The 20,104-nt window shown below is 47.9% G+C and overlaps 1 protein-coding gene across 8 annotated transcripts in view; it reads left to right on the forward strand.

Moving 5' to 3' along the window:
* Positions 1–20,104, forward strand: part of LOC140409134 (interleukin-11 receptor subunit alpha-like) — a 174,872-nt gene that overhangs the window by 69,762 nt on the left and 85,006 nt on the right. For all 8 annotated transcript variants that reach the window (XM_072497294.1, XM_072497292.1, XM_072497291.1 and 5 more), the window contains one exon: positions 13,561–13,718. In XM_072497294.1, the coding sequence (XP_072353395.1) occupies positions 13,561–13,718 (158 nt within the window). The remainder of the gene's footprint in view (positions 1–13,560; positions 13,719–20,104) is intronic.

Consider the following 20,104-nt stretch of genomic DNA (forward strand, 5'->3'; position numbering starts at 1 on the left):
GGAGGGGAGGAGGGAGGGAGAAGGGGGGGGGGGGACAACTGGGTTGCTGCTGCGGAAATCCAAAAGGAAATGGCTAAAGAGTGGGTGGGCGGGGATGGTGTGCGACGCTGGAGGAGCGAGCGGGAGCGCGGAGGCGGGATATGGGACTGGCCTAGAGAAGGTAATGGCTAGTCGACACGGGAGGGGGGCAGGTAGCCCCCTAGTGAGGCTGATCACGTGGAACGTGAGAGGCCTGAACGGACCGATAAAAAGGGCCCGAGTGCTCGCGCATTTGAAAGGACTAAGGGCAGACGTGGTTATGCTCCAAGAGACGCACCTAAAGGTGGCGGACCAAGTTAGGCTAAGGAAAGGATGGGTGGGACAGGTGTTCCACTCAGGACTGGACGCAAAGAATAGAGGGGTGGCCATTTTGGTGGGGAAACAGGTCGCATTTGAAGCAAAGAACATCGTAGCAGATAGCGGAGGTAGATATGTAATGGTGAGTGGCAGGCTGGAGGGAATGGAGGTCGTGTTGGTTAACGTGTATGCCCCAAACTGGGACGATGCGGGATTTATGAGACGGATGCTGGGGCGTATACCGGACCTGGAGGTAGGAAACTTGATTTTAGGAGGGGACTTTAATACGGTGCTGGACCCGGGGCTAGATAGATCCAGCTCAAGGACCGGAAGAAGGCCGGCAGCGGCCAAGGTACTTAAGGGGTTTATGGACCAAATGGGGGGAGTGGATCCATGGCGATTTCTTAGACCTAGGGCTAGGGAGTATTCCTTCTTCTCCCATGTCCATAAAGTGTACTCCCGGATAGATTTTTTTGTTTTGGGAAGGTCGTTGATCTCTAGGGTGGAAGAAGCTGAGTACTCAGCCATAGCGGTTTCGGATCATGCCCCACATTGGGTGGACCTGGAATTAGGAGAGGAAAGGGAGCAGAGAACACTCTGGCGATTAGATGTGGGACTGATGGCGGATGAGGGAGTGTGTGCAAGAGTGCGGGGGTGTATTGAGAGATACCTGGAGGTCAATGACGACGGCGAGGTCCCTGTGGGAGTGGTATGGGAAGCACTAAAAGCGGTGGTCAGAGGAGAGCTGATCTCCATTGGGGCCCACAAAAGGAAAACAGAGGCCAAGGAAAGGGAAAGATTACTGGGGGAGATTTTAAGGGTGGATAGGGAATTTGCAGAGACCCCGGAGGAGGAATTGTACAGGGAGAGGAGACGACTCCAGACGGAATTTGACCTTCTGACCACCAGAAAGGCGGAGGTACTGTGGAGGAAGGCACAGGGGAGGAGGTATGAATATGGGGAAAAGGCGAGTCGCCTGTTGGCTCATCAATTGCGAAAGAGGGCAGCAGCGAGGGAAATAGGAGGAATTAGAGACGAAAGGGGAGACACGGTGCGAAGGGCAGGAAAGATAAATGAGGTGTTCAAGACCTTCTATGAGGAACTGTATAGGTCTCAACCCCCAGAGGGAGGGGAGGGGATGCGGCAGTTCCTGGACCAATTGAGGTTCCCGAAAGTGGAGGAGCGGGGGGTGGTAGGCCTGGGGGCACCGATTGGGGTGGACGAGGTTATTAAGGGACTGGGAAGCATGCAAGCAGGGAAGGCCCCAGGACCAGACGGGTTCCCGGTGGAGTATTACAGAAAATATGTGGACTTGTTGGCCCCGTTGATGGTGAGGACGTTCAATGAGGCCAGGAAAGGGGGGTACTCTACCCCCGACGATGTCGGAGGCGACGATATCGTTAATTTTGAAGAGGGATAAAGATCCGTTGCAGTGCGGGTCCTATAGACCCATTTCATTGTTGAACGTGGACGCCAAATTGTTGGCAAAGGTACTGGCATCGAGGATAGAGGACTGTGTCCCGGGGGTGGTGCACGAAGACCAGACAGGGTTCGTAAAAGGGAGACAACTGAATGTTAACGTGCGACGACTATTAGGGGTGATAATGATGCCCCCAGTGGAGGGGGAGGCAGAGATAGTGGCGGCAATGGACGCAGAGAAGGCATTTGATAGGGTGGAGTGGGAGTATTTATGGGAAGTGTTAAGGAGGTTTGGGTTTGGGAACGGGTTTATTAGCTGGGTTAGACTTCTTTATGGGGCTCCAACGGCAAGCGTAGTTACAGGTCGACATAGATCGGAGTATTTCCGACTATATAGGGGAACAAGACAGGGATGCCCGCTGTCTCCATTGTTGTTCGCGTTGGCAATTGAACCTCTGGCCATGGCGTTGAGAGACTCCAGGAAATGGAGAGGGGTGATTAGAGGGGGAGAAGAACACCGAGTCTCGTTATATGCGGATGACCTATTGTTATACGTGTCGGACCCAGCGGGGGGAATGATAGAGGTTATGCGAATTTTGAGGGGGTTCGGGGATTTCTCGGGGTATAGGCTAAACATGGGGAAGAGTGAATTATTTGTGATACATCCAGGGGACCAGAGTAGAGAGATAGAAGGCTTGCCTCTAAGGAAAGTGGAAAGAAACTTCCGATACCTGGGGATTCAGATCGCTAGGAGCTGGGGAACCTTGCACAGACTTAATCTGACACGGTTGGTAGAACAAATGGAGGAGGACTTCAAGAGGTGGGACATGCAGCCTCTGTCGCTGGCGGGCAGGGTGCAAGCAATTAAGATGATGGTCCTCCCGAGGTTCTTATTTGTATTTCAATGTCTCCCTATACTAATCACTAAGACCTTTTTTAATAAAATAGACAGGAGCATCACGAGCTTCGTGTGGGCAGGGAAAGTTCCGAGAGTAAGGAGGGGGTTCCTTCAGCGTAGTAGGGACAGAGGAGGATTGGCACTACCGAACTTGGGCGATTACTATTGGGCCGCCAATGTGGCAATGATACGTAAATGGATGATGGAGGGTGAGGGAGCGGCGTGGGAAAGACTGGAGAGAAAGTCCTGTAAAGGGACGAGTTTAGAGGCGCTGGTGACGGCGCCGCTACCGATCTCACCTAAAAAGTTTACCACGAACCCGGTGGTGGCGGCAACATTGAATATCTGGGGACAGTGGAGGCGACAGAGAGGGGTGCGGGGAGCCCTGGTGGGGTCCCCAATCAGGAACAACCATAGGTTCGCCCCAGGAAGAATGGATGGAGGATTTCAGAGCTGGTTCCAGTTGGGAATTAGGAGGGTGGGAGATTTATTTATAGATGGGACTTTTGCGAGCTTGGGAGCATTGGAGGAAAAGTATAAGTTGCCCCGGGGAAATTTCTTGAGATATATGCAGGTGAGGGCATTTACTAGACAACAGGTGAGGGAATTTCCATTGCTCCCGACACAGGGGATACAGGACAGGGTGCTTTCAGGGGTGTGGGTCGGAGAGGGCAAGGTGTCAGAGATTTACCGAGAGATGAGGGAAGAGGGGGAGGAGTCGGTGGGCGAACTAAAAGGAAAGTGGGAAGAAGAACTAGGGGAGGAGATAGAGGAGGGTATGTGGGCTGATGCCCTAAGCAGGGTAAATTCCTCTTCCTCATGCGCCAGGCTTAGCCTGATTCAATTTAAGGTGCTACATAGAGCACACATAACGGGAGCAAGATTGAGCAGGTTCTTTGGAGTGGAGGACAAATGTGGGAGGTGTGGCGGGAGCCCGGCAAACCACGCACATATGTTTTGGGCATGCCCGGCACTGGAAGGGTATTGGAAGGGAGTGACGGGAGTGATTTCGCGGGTGGTGAAGGCCCGGGTCAAACCAGGCTGGGGGTTAGCTCTATTTGGAGTTGCGGAAGAGCCGGGAGTGCAGGAGGCGAAAGAGGCCGACGTTGTGGCCTTTGCGTCCCTAGTAGCCCGGCGCAGGATCCTACTCATGTGGAAGGAGGCGAAACCCCCCGGACTGGAGGCCTGGGTAAATGATATGGCGGGGTTCATTAAACTGGAGCAGATAAAGTTTGCCCTGAGGGGATCGGCTCAAGGGTTCACCAGGCGGTGGCAGCCATTTCTCGACTACCTAGGGGAACGTTAGAGGGAAGACAGATGACCAGCAGCAGCAACCCAGGGGGAGGGGGGGGGGGGGGGGGAGGGGGGGGGGGGGTTTAGTTTAGGTCAAAGATAAAGGGGTTTTGTTACTTGTGTATTGTTTAAAATTTCTGTATTGTTATTGTTGCGTTTGCTTTGTAAGAGGGGAAAAATTGTTGTTTGGGAAAAAATTTTCAATAAAACATTTATAAAAAAAGTGATGTGACAAGGCAGTTAAATCTTGCGAGAAGCCTCTCGTGAGATTTGTGATGCGAAGAATGCCTCGCGAGATCGGGCAAGATCCAGATTAACATATTTAAGCGAGCCATTAGGCTACTTTAAATATGTCGGGCCCGATTCGCTTGAGGCCCGGGAACCCGAGACCTTGCCATGGTGCCGTTTAGCACTGCTCCACACAAACTGGAATCAGATGAAATGGGGAGGGGGGGGGGGGGGGGGGGGGGGGCAGAGAAAGAGAGGGTGTGTGAGGGATCCCAGCAGGTCATCAGAGGCCCCCAGTGGTTGGGCTCTGGGCAGGGTGGTACCAGCCTGGAACCCTGGCGCTGCCACCCAGGCACCCAGAAAGTGAGGTAAGTTCGGCCTCAGCGGGTCGTTCCTGACTGAGGTCAGAGAAAACAATCATCCTCTGCGCTGCAGGTGCCGAGAAAGAGCTGTACGCACCCAAAACGGGACTCTTTTTTTTGTGTGTTAAATCATGCCCATAGTTTCAATTTAGCGTGTGGCTTTGTTTCCATGCATCTGTTGGCCTTCTTCTAGATGCTAAAGGTCGCAGGTTTGGAAGGTGCTGGCGAAGGAGCTGTGATGAGTTGCTGCAGTGCCTCTTTTTATTTTCCTTTTTAAAAAAAAATAAGTATTAGAGTACCCAATTCTTATTTCCCAATTAAGGGGCAATTTAACGTGGCCAATCTACCTAGCCTTCACATCTTTTTGAGTTGTGGGGGTGAGACCCACGCAGACACAGAGAGAATGTGCAAACTCCACGCTGACAGTGACCCAGGGCCAGGATCAAACCTGGGACCTCGGTGCTCTGAGGCAGCAGTGCTAACCACTGTGCCACCCTGCTGCAGTGCATCTTGTAGATGGTACACCCTGCTGTCACCGTGAGTTGGTGGTGGAGGGGGCAAATGTTTAAGGTGGAGGATGGGGTGCCAGTCAAGTGGCTGCTTTGTCCTTGATTTTTTTTAAAAATTCAATCATGGGATGTGATTGTTGGCTTGGCCAGCATTTATTGCCCATCCTTAATTGCCCTCGAGATGGTTGATAACTAATCCAGTTTCTTGTATTCAAAATTCATTATCCAAATTAATTTGTATTAGGTTTCTGCTACGAAGATTTGATGCCCAGAACTCAACGTGGATGTAGTCCAACCAGAACTTTGTATAGCTGTAGCATGATTTCTAACCTTAATCCTCTCATTAAAAAAACCAGCATTCTATTTCCCTTTTCACTATTTTGTAGCTATCCATGACATTTTAGTGATGTATATACATCTTTTTGGATCTCCACTGCTTCAAGCTTCACCATTTAGAAAGTATTCTGTTCTATTTTTTTTAGGTCCAAGATGGATGACCTCCTACTTGCTGATATTGAAATTAATTTGCCACTATTATGGCGATTAACTTAATCACATAATACCCATATAATTTTATTCTGTCTAACCTCTGTCTATGATGTTTACAAAGCTGCCAATCATTCTGTCACCTGCACACTTAGATATTTGGCTCACTATCATGTCAGCAACTACAGAGAATAGTTGAAGTCCAACACCGATCTCTACATGATATCACCAAATGCATCCTGCCAATTAGAGTGCCTGCCCATTTTCTCCTACCACTCAGTTGGATATATTCAAGAGGGAGCTGGATGTGACCATTGCAGCTAATGGGATCAAGGGGTATGGAGAGTAAGCTGGAGTGCGATTCTGAATTTGCATTATCATATTGAATGGTAGTGCAGGCTCGATGTGTCTGTGTCTCCAAATGAGGTCAATAATTTGTGTCAATTCATAAGCTTCAATTTCAGCTAATCGTCTCCTAGCAGACTTCAAAAAATATCTACTGGAAGTCCATTCACGCAACATCTATATACATTCATTCCCTGTACATTACTTTAGCAATGATGTTTGTCAGGCACTCTCCGCCTGATTAGTTGAATATTTTGAAAGGTTTCAGTCACTAACTGGTTTCCTTTCCTCCCTCACCTGTCTCAAGTAGGGAAGTAATTGCAATTTCCCAATCTAAAGGAACACTTCTTGAAATTAGATAACTTTGGACGATCCTAGTTGGGGTATTTGCAATTTAACACTTAGTTTTCGTTGCAGGATTTCAAATAATCTGGTCCTGGGGATTGCCACTTTTAGTGCTATTATTTTATTTACTACTGCTACTCATGCAGGAGTAATGTACAGGCAGTGAGTTTGTGGGATTCGCTCCTGCTCGCTCCCTGATGGGGAGAGTGCAGATGATCAAGATAAAAGTGCTTCCCAGGTTAATTTTCCTGTTCAGATCCCTCCGAGCTTCATCCCCAAGGTCTTCTCTACCAAAATTGACAAATTAGTCATTTAAAAAAAAAAATTAGTGTACCCAATTATATTTTTTTCCAATTAAGGGGCAATTTAGTGTGTATAATCCAGCTAACCAGCACATCTTTGGGTTGTGGGGGTGAAACCCACGCAGACGCAAACTCCACACGGACAGTGACCCAGGGCCGGGATTCGAACCTGGGTCCTCAGCTAACCACTGCGCCACCATGCTGCCTTGACAAATTAATCATGACGTTTGTGAGTGTGGGGCTGGGAGTGGAAGAACCCGTGGATCATGAAAGATTCTGCAAAGAAGGAGGAACATGGAGGCCTGGCCATCCCGAACCTTCAATTCTACCACTGGGAGGTACCGCAGAAAGGGTCAAGTAGCCGGGGAAGGAATAGTCCGAGTGGAGAAGAGTTCCTGCTCAGGAACATCCCTCGGTGCGCTGGCCATGGCTGTACTCCTATCCCTCACCTGTTAGATATTCAAAAAGCCCAATGATAGTGGCCACATAGTGAACGTGGAACCAACTGTGACACCACTTCGGTCTGACCGAGATGTCTACCATGGCCCTAATTTACAACAACCACAAGTTCACCCTGCGTCAATGGGCGGCTCCTTTAAAAGGTGGAGACAGGACGAAGGGACACTGACGGTGGGGGCATGCATGTCAAAGGCAGAGTAGAGACCCTGGGGGAACACATGGGACAAATTTCAACTCACAAAAGGGAATGAGCTACGGTACATTCAGATCAGTAATGTCCTCCGAAAGGAGACTATGACATTTCCCCGGATACCAGGACACTCACTACTGGACAAATTTCTCACCGTGGGCAACCTAGTAGACTAGAACTGTTCTGATATGTACAGTCACCCTGGACGAGACATAGGAGAAAAGGGAAGACGAACTGGCTGGGGAGATTGACACTGGATCGACACATTGCACAAGGCAAACTTAATCTCCACATGCGCAGGGATGAACATAGAACATTACAGCGCAGTACTGGCCCTTCGGCCCTTGATGTTGCGCCGACCTGTGAAACCACTCTATAAAGCCCATCTACACTATTCCCTTATCGTCCATATGTCTATCCAATGACCATTTGAATGCCCTTCGTGTTGGCGAGTGCACTACTGTTGCAGGCAGGGCATTCCACGTCCTTACTACTCTCTGAGTAAAGAACCTACCTCTGACATCTGTCTTATATCTATCTCTCCTCAATTTAAAACTATGTCCCCTCGTGCTAGACATCACCATCTGAGGAAAAACGCTCTCACTGTCCACCCTATCCAATCCTCTGATCATCTTGTATGCCTCAATTAAGTCACCTCTTAACCTTCTCTCCAACGAAAACAGCTTCAAGTCCCTCAGCCTTTGCTCATAAGATCTTCCCTCCATACCAGGCAACATTCTGGTAAATCTCCTCTGCACCCTTTCCAATGCTTCCACATCCTTCCTATAATGCGGCGACCAGAATCGCACGTAATACTCCAAATGCGGCCACACCAGAGTTTTGTACAGCTGCAACATGACCTCATGGCTCTGAAACTCAATCCTTCTACCAATAAAAGCTAACACACCGTATGCCTTTTTAACAACCCTCTCAACCTGGGTGGCAACTTTCAGGGATCTATGTACATGGACACCGAGATCTCTCTGCTCATCCACACCGCCAAGAATCTTACCATTAGCCCAGTACTCTGTCTTCCTGTTATTCCTTCCAAAATGAATCACCTCACACTTTTCTGCATTAAACTCCATTTGCCGCCTCTCAGCCCAGCGCTGCAGCTTATCTATGTCCCTCTGTAACTTGTAACATCCTTCCGCACTGTCCACAACTCCACCGACTTTAGTGTCATCTCCAAATTTACTCACACATCCTTCTATGCCCTCCTCCAGGTCATTTATAAAAATGACAAACAGCAGTGGCCCCAAAACAGATCCTTGTGGTACACCACTAGCAACTGGACTCCAGTCTGAACATTTCCCATCAACCACCACCCTTTGTCTTCTTCCAGCTAGCCAATTTCTGATCCAAACTGCTAAACAACATTTGCTATCCTCCGGTCTTCTGGCACTATTCCTGTAGACAAATATGACTTAAAGATCAAAGCCAAATGCTCAGCAATCTCCTCCCTAGCTTCCCAGAGAATCCTAGGATAAATCCTATCCGGCCCAGGGGACTTATCTACTTTCACATTTTCCAGAATTGCTAACACCTCCTCCTTATGAACCTCAAGCCCTTCTAGTCTAGTAGCCTGAATCTCAGTATTCTCCTCAACAACATTGTCTTTTTCCTGTGTGAATACTGATGAAAAATATTTATTTAGCACCTCTCCTATCTCCTCGGACTCCAAGCACAACTTCCCACTACTGTCCTTGACTGGCCTTACTCGTACCCTAGTCATTTGTTTATTCCTGACATATCTATAGAAAGCTTTGGGGTTATCCTTGATCCTACCTGCCAAAGACTTCTCATGTCCCCTCCTGGCTCTTCTTAGCTCTCTCTTTAGGTCCTTCCTAGCTAACTTGTAACTTTTGAGCACCCTAACTGAACCTTCATGTTTCACCTTTACATAAGCCTCCTCCTTCCTCTTGACAAGCGTTTCGACTGCTTTAGTAAACCATGGTTCCCTTGCTCGACCACTTCCTCCCTGCTTGACAGGTACATACTTATCATGAACAAGCAGTAGCTGTTCCTTGAACAATCTCCACATTTCCATTGTGCCCATCCCCTGCAGTTTTCCTCTCCATCCAATGCATCCTAAGTCTTGCCTCATCGCATCATAATTGCCTTTCCCCCAGATATAACTCTTGCCCTGCGGTATATACCTATCCCTTTCCATCACTAAAGTAAACTTAATCGAATTGTGGTCACTATCACCAAAGTGCTCGCCTACCTCCAAATCTAACACCTGTCCTGGTTCATTACCCAGTACCAAATCCAATATGGCCTCTCCTCTTGTTGGCTTATATACATACTGTGTCAGGAAACCCTCCTGCACACATTGAACAAAAACGGACCCATCTAAAGTACTCGAATTATAGCATTTCCAGTCAATATTTAGGAAGTTAAAATCCCCCATAACAACTACCCTTTTGCTTTCGCTCCTATCAAGAATCATCTTTGCAATCCTTTCCTCTACATCTCTGGAACTTTTCGGAGGCCTATAGAAAATCCCTAACAGGGTGACCTCTCATTTTCTGTTTCTAACCTCAGCCCGAGTTTCTAACTCAGTAGACGAGTCCTCATCAAACGTCCTTTCTGCCACCGTAATACTGTCCTTGACTAACAATGCCACCCCTCCCCCTCTTTTACCACCTTCCCTGAGCTTACTGAAATATCTAAACCCTGGCACCTGCAACAACAATTCCTGTCCCTGAGCTTTCTTTGAGGCCATATCAGGGTTGTGGTGATGAGTATGGAGTCATGCCCGGTAGTAGTGGTCGTTGGGGTGTCGGAACAACCAGAACTATTTATGGGAAGAGGGGCAGGTGCCCTAGTCTTTGCCTCCCTGATGGCCCGCCGGAGACACCAGCTGGGCTGGCAATTGGCTGCGCCACCCAAGGCCATGGACTGGCTGTCCAACTTGGCAGAATTTCTCAAACGGGAGAAAATAAAATACAATGGGCGAGATTTACATCGCAACATTTCGTGAGATCACGTTGGATCTCTTGAGGCATTGCGAGCTGGGTAGCTCCCGGAGCAGGGTCTCCCAGCTTTTATCGTCCATGCTGTGCTGCAGCGAGCTGTTTTACCGGTGCAGCGTGGCCATTGGATCCTGTCCAGTGACTCATGAACCAGGACACCGAAGTCTCTTTGAAGTTCAACACTTCCTAACATTTCACCATTTAAGGTATACTCTGGGCTGGATTCTCCGTTTCTGCGACAAAGAGAATCCGTGGACTTCTACGACAGGAAAATTGGTGGCGCACCTGCACCCATTCCGCTACCAGTGAGGGGCTAGCACCGGCGCCACATGGAACACCATCGAATTCCATGAAAAATGGTGCGGGATTCGGCGGGTTCGTGAAGGACACTCGCAGGGCTGACGAGCTGCAGCTGCGCATAAACATACACCTCCCCACACACCGACTTATTGAAGCCAAAAAGATGGGACAGGTTGTGCTGGAGAGCCCATACAGCTGACGGGTCGAATGTGGCCAGATGGCACTGAGGGGGCAGGGGAGGGGTACCTATACGACCCAGGACACCAGGTTTAAAGCGGGCTCGCAGCTGCATGGCTGCCTTGCCAGCTGCGGTAAAGGTGTTGCATACCCAGCCGACTGGACCCCACAGTGCAACTCCTGGTCACCTCCAACTACTCTTTGCCCCCCCCCCCCTGCCCTGGCCAAAGTCCCCTGGCCAGCCACACAACTGTCGGCGAAGTATGGCGGTGTTGGACACTGGCTATCTCTCAGCTGTCACCACCCCAGGTTCACGATTTCTGAGAGCATACGTGGACTGCACTGTTGGGAACTCGGCCTATCGGAGGTGAAGAATAGTGGGTGGGCCCACCAATGATATGCAAACGGTGTTTAAAGTACGCACGCTGTGCATTGCATTGACGCCATTTGAGGTAACAGAGCATCGCGATTAAACGTCAAACCGACGCCTACCGCTATTTAGGCGTCAGAAGCTATTCTCTGCCTGATTGCACTCCCCGACAGGGATCAGTGCATGTCTGCATCTCATTATATACATGAGTGGATATTATGACACTCCCCACCCTTGTGCTGTGCGTGCCCCTTCAGCCAGAGGTCTCCATCCACATCTCCCCCCCCCCCAACCATTAGACGTTGCGGCGCGGCCTCCCCTCTTCACTTACTCCACTTACCTCCCTGTACCCGTGTGATTCTCCCTCCCCACCCCACACACCTCTCCTTTCCCATTTTCCTGCCCCTTTGCACCCTCCCGAGGACATGTGTTTATCATGACCCGTTATCCATGCCCACCTCCCCGGCCCGGCATGGTGAGACAGTGTTCCCTGTTCTGGAAGGTCACCCACAGTTTGGCCAGATAGAGCATCCCGAACCATCCTTGCTCCCTTAAATAGAGCCATTTTAGATCCGTTGAATTCGGCCCGGTCCTTGGCCAGGTCAGCCCCAATGTCTTGGTAAAAGCGGATCGTGTGCTCTTCTCATTTCAGGATCTGCTCCTTTTCTTGGAACCGGTGAAGCTTGGCGATGATGGCCTGTGCTAGATCTCCTGCCTTGGTCCTCTGCCATAGTGGCCTGTGGACCCTGTTCATTTCTGGGGCTTGGGGAAACTTTCGCCCCCGACCAGCTTACCCAGCATTTGCACCACATACTCCGTGGGGTTTTTGCCCTCGGTTCCCTCCGGCAGTTCTGAAGTTCTGACGGCGAGGCCTTTTCTCTTGGTCCTCCACCTTCCCCCGATCACTCCCTGGGCTGCCACTAACCCAGCCACTTATGCTTCCAACAAGGCGATCCGGTCACCTTGGTCAGTGGCTGCCTTTTCGAGCTCCCCCACTGTCACCTCCTGCGCCTTCAGTCGTCGCTCTTTTTTTTTTTTTGCCTCCTTGAAGGGGGCCAAGGCGCCTGCGATTGCCGACTTCAACGTGGGCATCATCTCCTTCTTCGTGGTATCTCTGATTTAGGAGCTCCCGTGTTAGGAGCTCCATCCATTGTCCTATTGGCTGGAGTCCAGCCTTTGTATCGCCGATCTGTCATATCCTGTTTGCCTCGCTCCACATGACTGCAACCTCGACCTTTCTCTCCTGGCTCTTGCTGTGCTTTCGACCCCTTTGTTGTTTCGAGGGTAACTCTTCGAGTATATGGTGGCCTCGGGGAGGGTGAGAGGGGTTCCTTTCAGATGGGGTAGTAGCCAACTTTCAGGCTAAAAGTACTTAATCAAGTTTCCGACAGGAGAGCCACCTTCCCTGCGTCTGCTCAGCACATCCCTGCCACCGGAAGTTGTATATGTGGAATTATTATCATTCTGTACTGTACTAAATGCTGGGGTTTTGTGAGAAATAATCATGTCATATGTACCTCCCTCGTGTGGACCAGTAGTGAATGACGCCCGGCGGTTGATCCCGGGAGCCAGTAGATCGCAGGTGAGTGCGCGCGACGTGATCCCTCACATTGTTTGGGTGGAATTCTGGACTTGGGTAGATCCCGCAAGGCATCGTGGCTGCCTGTGGGAGGTCTGTCCCAGCATCTTCTGGCCACGTTGCGTTCCCGGTCGACAGCGACGTGGCTGATGGATTGCACCCTTGGTTTAAATCAAACATGACCTGAGCATGTGTTGATTTTAGGACATATTGTTGCAGTAAAATGTCCTGAACATTCTGAAGGACTTTGCTCCCTTTTTGACATGAACTCACCTGCTTACACCAAGCTATGAAATACCCCATTAAAATTGCTCTGTCTGTATTAATATGTTCTGCTACTTCACAGCTGCTATCAAGGGGCCTATACACAACTCCCAGTACAGTATCAAATTTTTGAATTATACCCATAAAAGTCTCTGCTGCTTGCTTACTTCTCATTGCAAAATCTTTTAGAATATAATACATTTTATCCTTAATCACTAATGCTACTCAAACCCCTCTACTAGATTGCCTATACTTCTTGTATAGATGTACAATTTCAAAAAAGCTCTAAGGGAATGAGAGAAGAACCCTGGAAATAAATTTGACTTAGATGTTTACCACAGTGAGACCAAATGTAAAAAACTTTTTAAAAAATGTTTCGATTGCATCGAGCATAAATTAAGTAAGTCAGAAAGGGGCAGGGGGATGAGAAAAACAGGAGGCTTGCAGCCTCATGAAACAATTTAAATGAATGACCTGGTAGTGGGTTTGCCAGCCACCCACCTATGTTCCCGCCCTTTAAATGCTACCATGGGTGGGTTTTGATGCATAGTCATTCAGGTTTGAGGTATTTGCTACATGTTTAGTCCTACCTAACCCTGACCCAAACATTATTAGGTTTTAAAATTCCTTCGCTACAGTTCTGTTACAGCAAAAGCCCTTTGTCGTAGATGTAGCATTCTGACTAGTCTGACAAAGGCATTCTCTTCTTTTTTGTTTCAGTTCAACCCAATCCGCCTGCAAATGTTACAGCTGAGCCTGTTTTTGGGTCTCCTAGAAGGATAAAAGTGCAGTGGGATTATCCACCGTTGTGGAGTGAACGTTTCGAATTAAAATTTATCTTGGAATACAAACTCCAGCAAAGTCATTTTTGGTCAGGGGTGAGTTCACCAGCGGTTTGAGGTTACGACATGTGGGTTGTGTTGACTTGTCTGCTGCTGAATTTGGAGATCTGTTAATAGTTTTCTTTCAGTAACTTTATTACTTAAAGTGCCAGTATTTCTTGTGGTGTTTTAAAGAAATGCCCTTGTACTGGTGTGAAGTCTACTACTTTGCCCTTGGCATGGGTACAGCTGACACCATTGCAATTCAGTTTACTGTGGTAGGTATCTAAATTTTAGGACTATACTCTGTACTGAAACAAAACATACAACTTAAAAAAAAATTCTTGTGCCAGTCTAAAAGAGGAGATAAATTTACTTTTGGTGTGTGGGCAACTATTTTTAATTACAGTAGGCTGCTTACATAGATTTAATCTTTTGACTATATATTTTATACAAAGGTAGATTATGTATTTATAAGGAGTGGAAAGATGTTCAACAGGTACCTTGTTTATTTTTACATAACTTCTTATTGCTAAAGTAAGAGTTGAAGGATTGTTCCTTCACGTTGTTCTAATCTATCTTGTACAATGCAAAACCAGCTTGTTGTGATCAAATCCCAAGGTCGCCCATACATATTTCTGATTTTTTTTTTTGCCTACTTTAAGCATGGAATCTACCTTTCAGAAAGGGAGCAGAAATAAATGGTGAGAATATTACATCCACCAACTCATTCATGAAGGTCTTTTTTGCTAGTTTTTCTGGTGACAATTGGCAGTGTGCAAGTTAGGTTTTAATGTAAGAGTATAAGAAATCAAAGTAGAAATAATAGACCATATGGCCCCTCAAGCCTACTCTGCTAATCAGCCTGACTATGGCTGATCTTCAGCTACAACTCCCGTTTCACACTTCTTTTCCCCATATATTTCAGTCCCCTGAGGAAAAAATCTATCACAGTCTTAAATATTTTCAACAATCGAGCATCCAAAACTATCTGCGGTAGAGAATTTAGAAGTTTCGCAACGCTCTGTGTGAAGAAATTTCTCCTCATCTTCGTCCTAAGTGATCATTATTCTGAAACTGTGTGCCCACCGCCCCACACGCACACACATACACATAACTTGCCTGTGTCTTATTCAAGGCGGAGATAGACAGAATTTTTGTAGGGAGTCTAGGGTTATGGGGAGCTAGATGGCAAAGTGGAGTTGGGATCACAATCAGATCAGCCATAATCTTACTGAATGGTTTTTCATAGAATTTACAGTACAGAAGGAGGCAATTCGGCCCATCGTGTCTGCACCGGCCCTTGGAAAGAGCACCCTACTCAAGCACACACCTCCACTCTATCCCCATAACCCAGTAACCCCATCCAACACTAAGGGCAATTTTTTGGACACTAAGGGCAATTTATCATGGCAATTCCACCTAACCTGCACATCTTTGGACTGTGGGAGGAAACCGGAGCACCCGAAGGAAACCCACGCACACACGGAGAGGATGTGCAGACTCCGCACAGACAGTGACCCAAGCCGGAATCGAACCTGGGACCCTGGAGCTGTAAAGCAATTGTGCTAACCATAATGATACCGTGCACAAAGGGCTGAATGGCCTACGTTTGCTCCTAAATTCCATGTTCTATATTCCCTAGCTAAGTGAAACTATTGGTCTTCTTGGGCACTCCCTCGTGATCGAGGATGACTTACTTCCACTTGCTTGGTTTGATGGGTACTGATATAGTTAATCTGCAGACTACGTCACATGTGGGGCAGATTCTGCTGGAAGGGTCAGTTAGACGAGTTGTTTGGAGGTTTGTAAGCTCTCCCGGACACTGCACCTTCGCCTCTGCATGTTCATGTTCAAAATCTTCCCAAATTAAATGTCTTAATTTTGGTCGGTTACAAGCCAGGGATTCAAGTGAGTTGGCAGGAATACTTGGATGGTTGATCTCTTCTGAGATGCTTTGAGGGCACCCCTAAAGTTTTTATATTTTCCTCCTCTGAGTTTCTTGCTGCGACCAAATTCTGAGTAAAGCAGTATGGGAAGCTAGTGTCAGGAATCAGAATGACATATCCTGCCCCATAGAACATAGAACGATACAGCGCAGTACAGGCCCTTCGGCCCACGATGTTGCACCGACATGGGAAGTCAAAAAACAAAAGCCATCTAACCTACACTATGCCATTATTATCCATATGCTTATCCAATAAACTTTTAAATGCCCTCAATGTTGGCGAGTTCACTACTGTTGCAGGTAGGGCATTCCACGGCCTCCCCACTCTTTGCGTAAAGAACCTACCTCTGACCTCTGTCCTATATCTATTACCCCTCAGTTTAAAGTTATGTCCCCTCGTGCTAGCCATTTCCATCCGCGGGAGAAGGCTCTCACTGTCCACCCTATCTAACCCTCTGATCATTTTGTATGCCTCTATTAAGTCTCCTCTTCACCCTCTCTCTAACGAAAACAACCTCAAGTCCATCAGCCTTTCCTCATAAGATTTTCCCTCCATACCAGGCAACTTCCTGGTAAATCTCCTCTGCACCCGTTCCAAAGCTTCCACGTCCTTCCTATAATGAGGTGGCCAGAACTGTACGCAATACTCCAAATGCGGCCGTACCAGAGTTTTGTACAGCTGCAACATGACCTCCTGACTCCGGAACTCAATCCCTCTACCAATAAAGGCCAACACACCGTAGGCCTTCTTCACAACCCTATCAACCTGGGTGGCAACTTTCAGGGATCTATGTACATGGACACCGAGATCCCTCTGCTCATCCACACTTCCAAGAATTTTACCATTAGCCAAATATTCCGCATTCCTGTTATTCCTTCCAAAGTGAATCACCTCACACTTCTCTACATTAAACTCCATTTGCCACCTCTCAGCCCAGCTCTGCAGCTTATCTATGTCCCTCTGTAACCTGCAACATCCTTCCGCACTGTCGACAACACCACCGACTTTAGTGTCGTCTGCAAATTTACTCCCCCACCCTTTATAAAAATGACAAGCAGCAACGGCCCCAGAACAGATCCTTGTGGTACGCCACTTGTAACTGAACTCCATTCTGAACATTTCCCATCAACCACCACCCTCTGTCTTCTTTCAGCTAGCCAATTTCTGATCCACATCTCTAAATCACCCTCAATCCCCAGCCTCCGTATTTTCTGCAATAGCCTACCGTGGGGAACCTTATCAAACGCTTTACTGAAATCAATATACACTACATCAACTGCTCTACCCTCGTCTACCTGTTCAGTCACCTTCTCAAAGAACTCGATAAGGTTTGTGAGGCATGACCTACCCTTCACAAAGCCATGCTGACTATCCCTAATCATATTATTCCTAGCTAGATGATTATAAATCTTGTCTCTTATAATCCCCTCCAAGACTTTACCCACAACAGACGTGAGGCTCACCGGTCTATAGTTGCCAGTGTTGTCTCTACTCCCCTTCTTGAACAAAGGGACCACATTTGCTATCCTCCAGTCCTCTGGCTCTATTCCTGAAGCCAATGATGACATAAAAACCAAAGCCAAAGGCTCAGCAATCTCTTCCCTGGCTTCCCAGAGAATCCTAGGATAAATCCCATCAGGCCCCGGGGACTTAACTATTTTCAGCCTGTCCAGAATTGCCAACACCTCTTCCCTACGTACCTCAATGCCATCTATTCTAATAGCCTGGGTCTCAGCATTCTCCTCCACAACATTCTCTTTTTCCTGAGTGAATACTGACGAAAAATATTCATTTAGTATCTCGCCTATCTCTTCAGACTCCACACACAACTTCCCATCCCTGTCCTTGACTGGCCCTACTCTTACCCTAGTCATTCTTTTATTCCTGACATACCTATTGAAAGCATTTGGGTTTTCCTTGATCCTACCTGCCAAATACTTCTCATGTCCCCTCCTTGCTCGTCTTAGCTCTCTCTTTAGATCCTTCCTCGCTACCTTGTAACTATCAAGCGCCCCAACTGAAACTTCACACCTCAGCTTCACATAGGCCTCCTTCTTCCTCTTAACAAGAGATTCCACTTCTTTGGTAAACCACGGTTCCCTCGCTCGACGCCTTCCTCCCTGCCTGACCGGTACGTACTTATCAAGAACACGCAGTAACTGTTCCTTGAACAAGCTCCACATATCCAGTGTGCCCAACACTTGCAGCCTACTTCTCCAACCTACCCCTCCCAAGTCATGTCTAATGGCATCATAATTGCCCTTCCCCCAGCTATAACTCTTGCCCTGCGGGGTATATTTATCCCTTTCCATCACTAACGTAAACGTCACCGAATTGTGGTCACTGTCCCCAAAGTGCTCACCTACCTCCAAATCTAACACCTAGCCTGGTTCATTACCCAAAACCAAATCCAATGTGGCCTCTCCTCTTGTTGGCCTGTCAACATATTGTGTCAGGAAACCCTCCTGCACACATTGTACAAAAAACGACCCATCTAATGTACTCGAACTATATCTTTTCCAGTCAATATTTGGAAAGTTAAAGTCTCCCATAATCACTACCCTGTTACTTTCGCTCTTATCCAGAATCATCTTCGCCATCCTTTCCTCTCCATCCCTCGAACTATTAGGAGGCCTTTAGAAAACTCCCAACAGGGTGACCTCTCCTTTCCTGTTTCTAACCTCAGCCCATACTACCTCGGAAGAAGAGTCCCCATCTAGCATCCTCTCCGCCACCGTAATACTGCTCTTGACTAGCAGCGCCACACCTCCCCCTCTTTTGCCTCCTTCTCTGAGCTTACTAAAACACCTAAACCCCGGAACCTGCAACAACCACTCCTGTCCCTGCTCTATCCATGTCTCCGAAATGGCCACAACATCGAAGTCCCAGGTACCAACCCATGCTGCCAGTTCCCCTACCTTATTTCGTATACTTCTGGCATTGAAGTAGACACACTTCAAACCACCTACCTGAACACTGGCCCCCTCCTGCGAAGCCAAATCTGTGCTCCTGACCTCTATACTCTCAATCTCCCGTACCCTAAAACTACAATCCAGGTTCCCATGCCCCTAGAGCTGGTTTTGTGTGATTAGCACCTTGGTGCTGGGCTTGTTGGCTTGGGAGAGTATGTTCGGTTGGACTGCCTTTTTTGACTGCTGTAGGTTAAGTCTCCAGAGAATATAGGAGCACAAGGGCCACTCCTGCCTGGTAAACTATGTCCTTGCAGCTTTGAGTTCCTACTCCTCAAATACTCTTCCTCAGTCAGCCAAAGATTGAACTGACCTGTTGGATGTGATTAACAATTTTGCCAGTCCATGTCTGCCTTCATCAAGAACATAAGAACTAGGAGCAGGGGTAGGCCATCTGGCCCCTCGAGCCTGCTCCGCCATTCAATGAGATCATGGCTGATCTTTTGTGGACTCAGCTCCACTTTCCGGCCCGAATACCATAACCCTTAATCCCTTTATTCTTCAAAAAACTATCTATCTTTATCTTAAAAACATTTAATGAAGGAGCCTCTACTGCTTCACTGGACAAGGAATTCCATAGATTCACAACCCTTTGGGTGAAGAAGTTCCTCCTAAACTCAGTCCTAAATCTACTTCCCCTTATTTTGAGGCTATGTCCCCTAACTCTGCTTTCACCCGCCAGTGGAAAACAACTTGCCCGCATCTATCCGATCTATTCCCTTCATAATGTTATATGTTTCTATAAGATCCCCCCTCATCCTTCTAAATTCCAACGAGTACAGTCCCAGTCTACTCAACCTCTCCTCGTAATCCAACCCCTTCAGCTCTGGGATTAACCTAGTGAATTAACCTTGGGCAGCACGGTAGCATAGTGGTTAGCGCAATTACTTCACAGCTCCACGGTCCCAGGTTCGATTCCCGGCTGGGTCACTGTCTGTGCGGAGTCTGCACGTTCTCGCTGTGTGTGCGTGGGTTTCCTCCGTGTGCTCCGGTTTCCTCCCACAGTCAAAAGATGTGCAGGTTAGGTGGATTGGCCATGCTAAATTGCCCTTTGCTCTAAGTGTTGGTTGAGTGCGGTTCCTGGGTTATGGGGATAGGGTGGTGTGGGCTTGTGTAGGGTGCTCTTTCCAAGAGCCGGTGCAGACTCGATGGGCTAAATGGCCTCCTTCTGAACTGTAAATTCTATGTAAAACAAATTCTGTGAATCTCCTCTGCACACCCTCCAGTGCCGGTATGTCCTTTCTCAAGTAAGGAGACCAAAACTGAACCCAATAGTCCAGGTGTGGCCTCACTAACACCTTATACAATTGCAGCATAACCTCCCTAGTCTTAAACTCCATCCCTCTAGCAATGAAGGACAAAATTCCATTCGCCTTCTTAATCACCTGTTGCACCTGTAAACCAACTTTTTGCGACTCATGCACTAGCACACCCAGGTCTCTCTGCACAGCAGCATGTTTTAATATTTTATCATTTAAATACTAATCCCGTTTTCTGTTATTCCTACCAAAATGGATAACCTCAC

The sequence above is a fragment of the Scyliorhinus torazame genome, chromosome 3 (assembly GCF_047496885.1).
Source record: "Scyliorhinus torazame isolate Kashiwa2021f chromosome 3, sScyTor2.1, whole genome shotgun sequence".
NCBI lineage: Eukaryota > Metazoa > Chordata > Chondrichthyes > Carcharhiniformes > Scyliorhinidae > Scyliorhinus > Scyliorhinus torazame.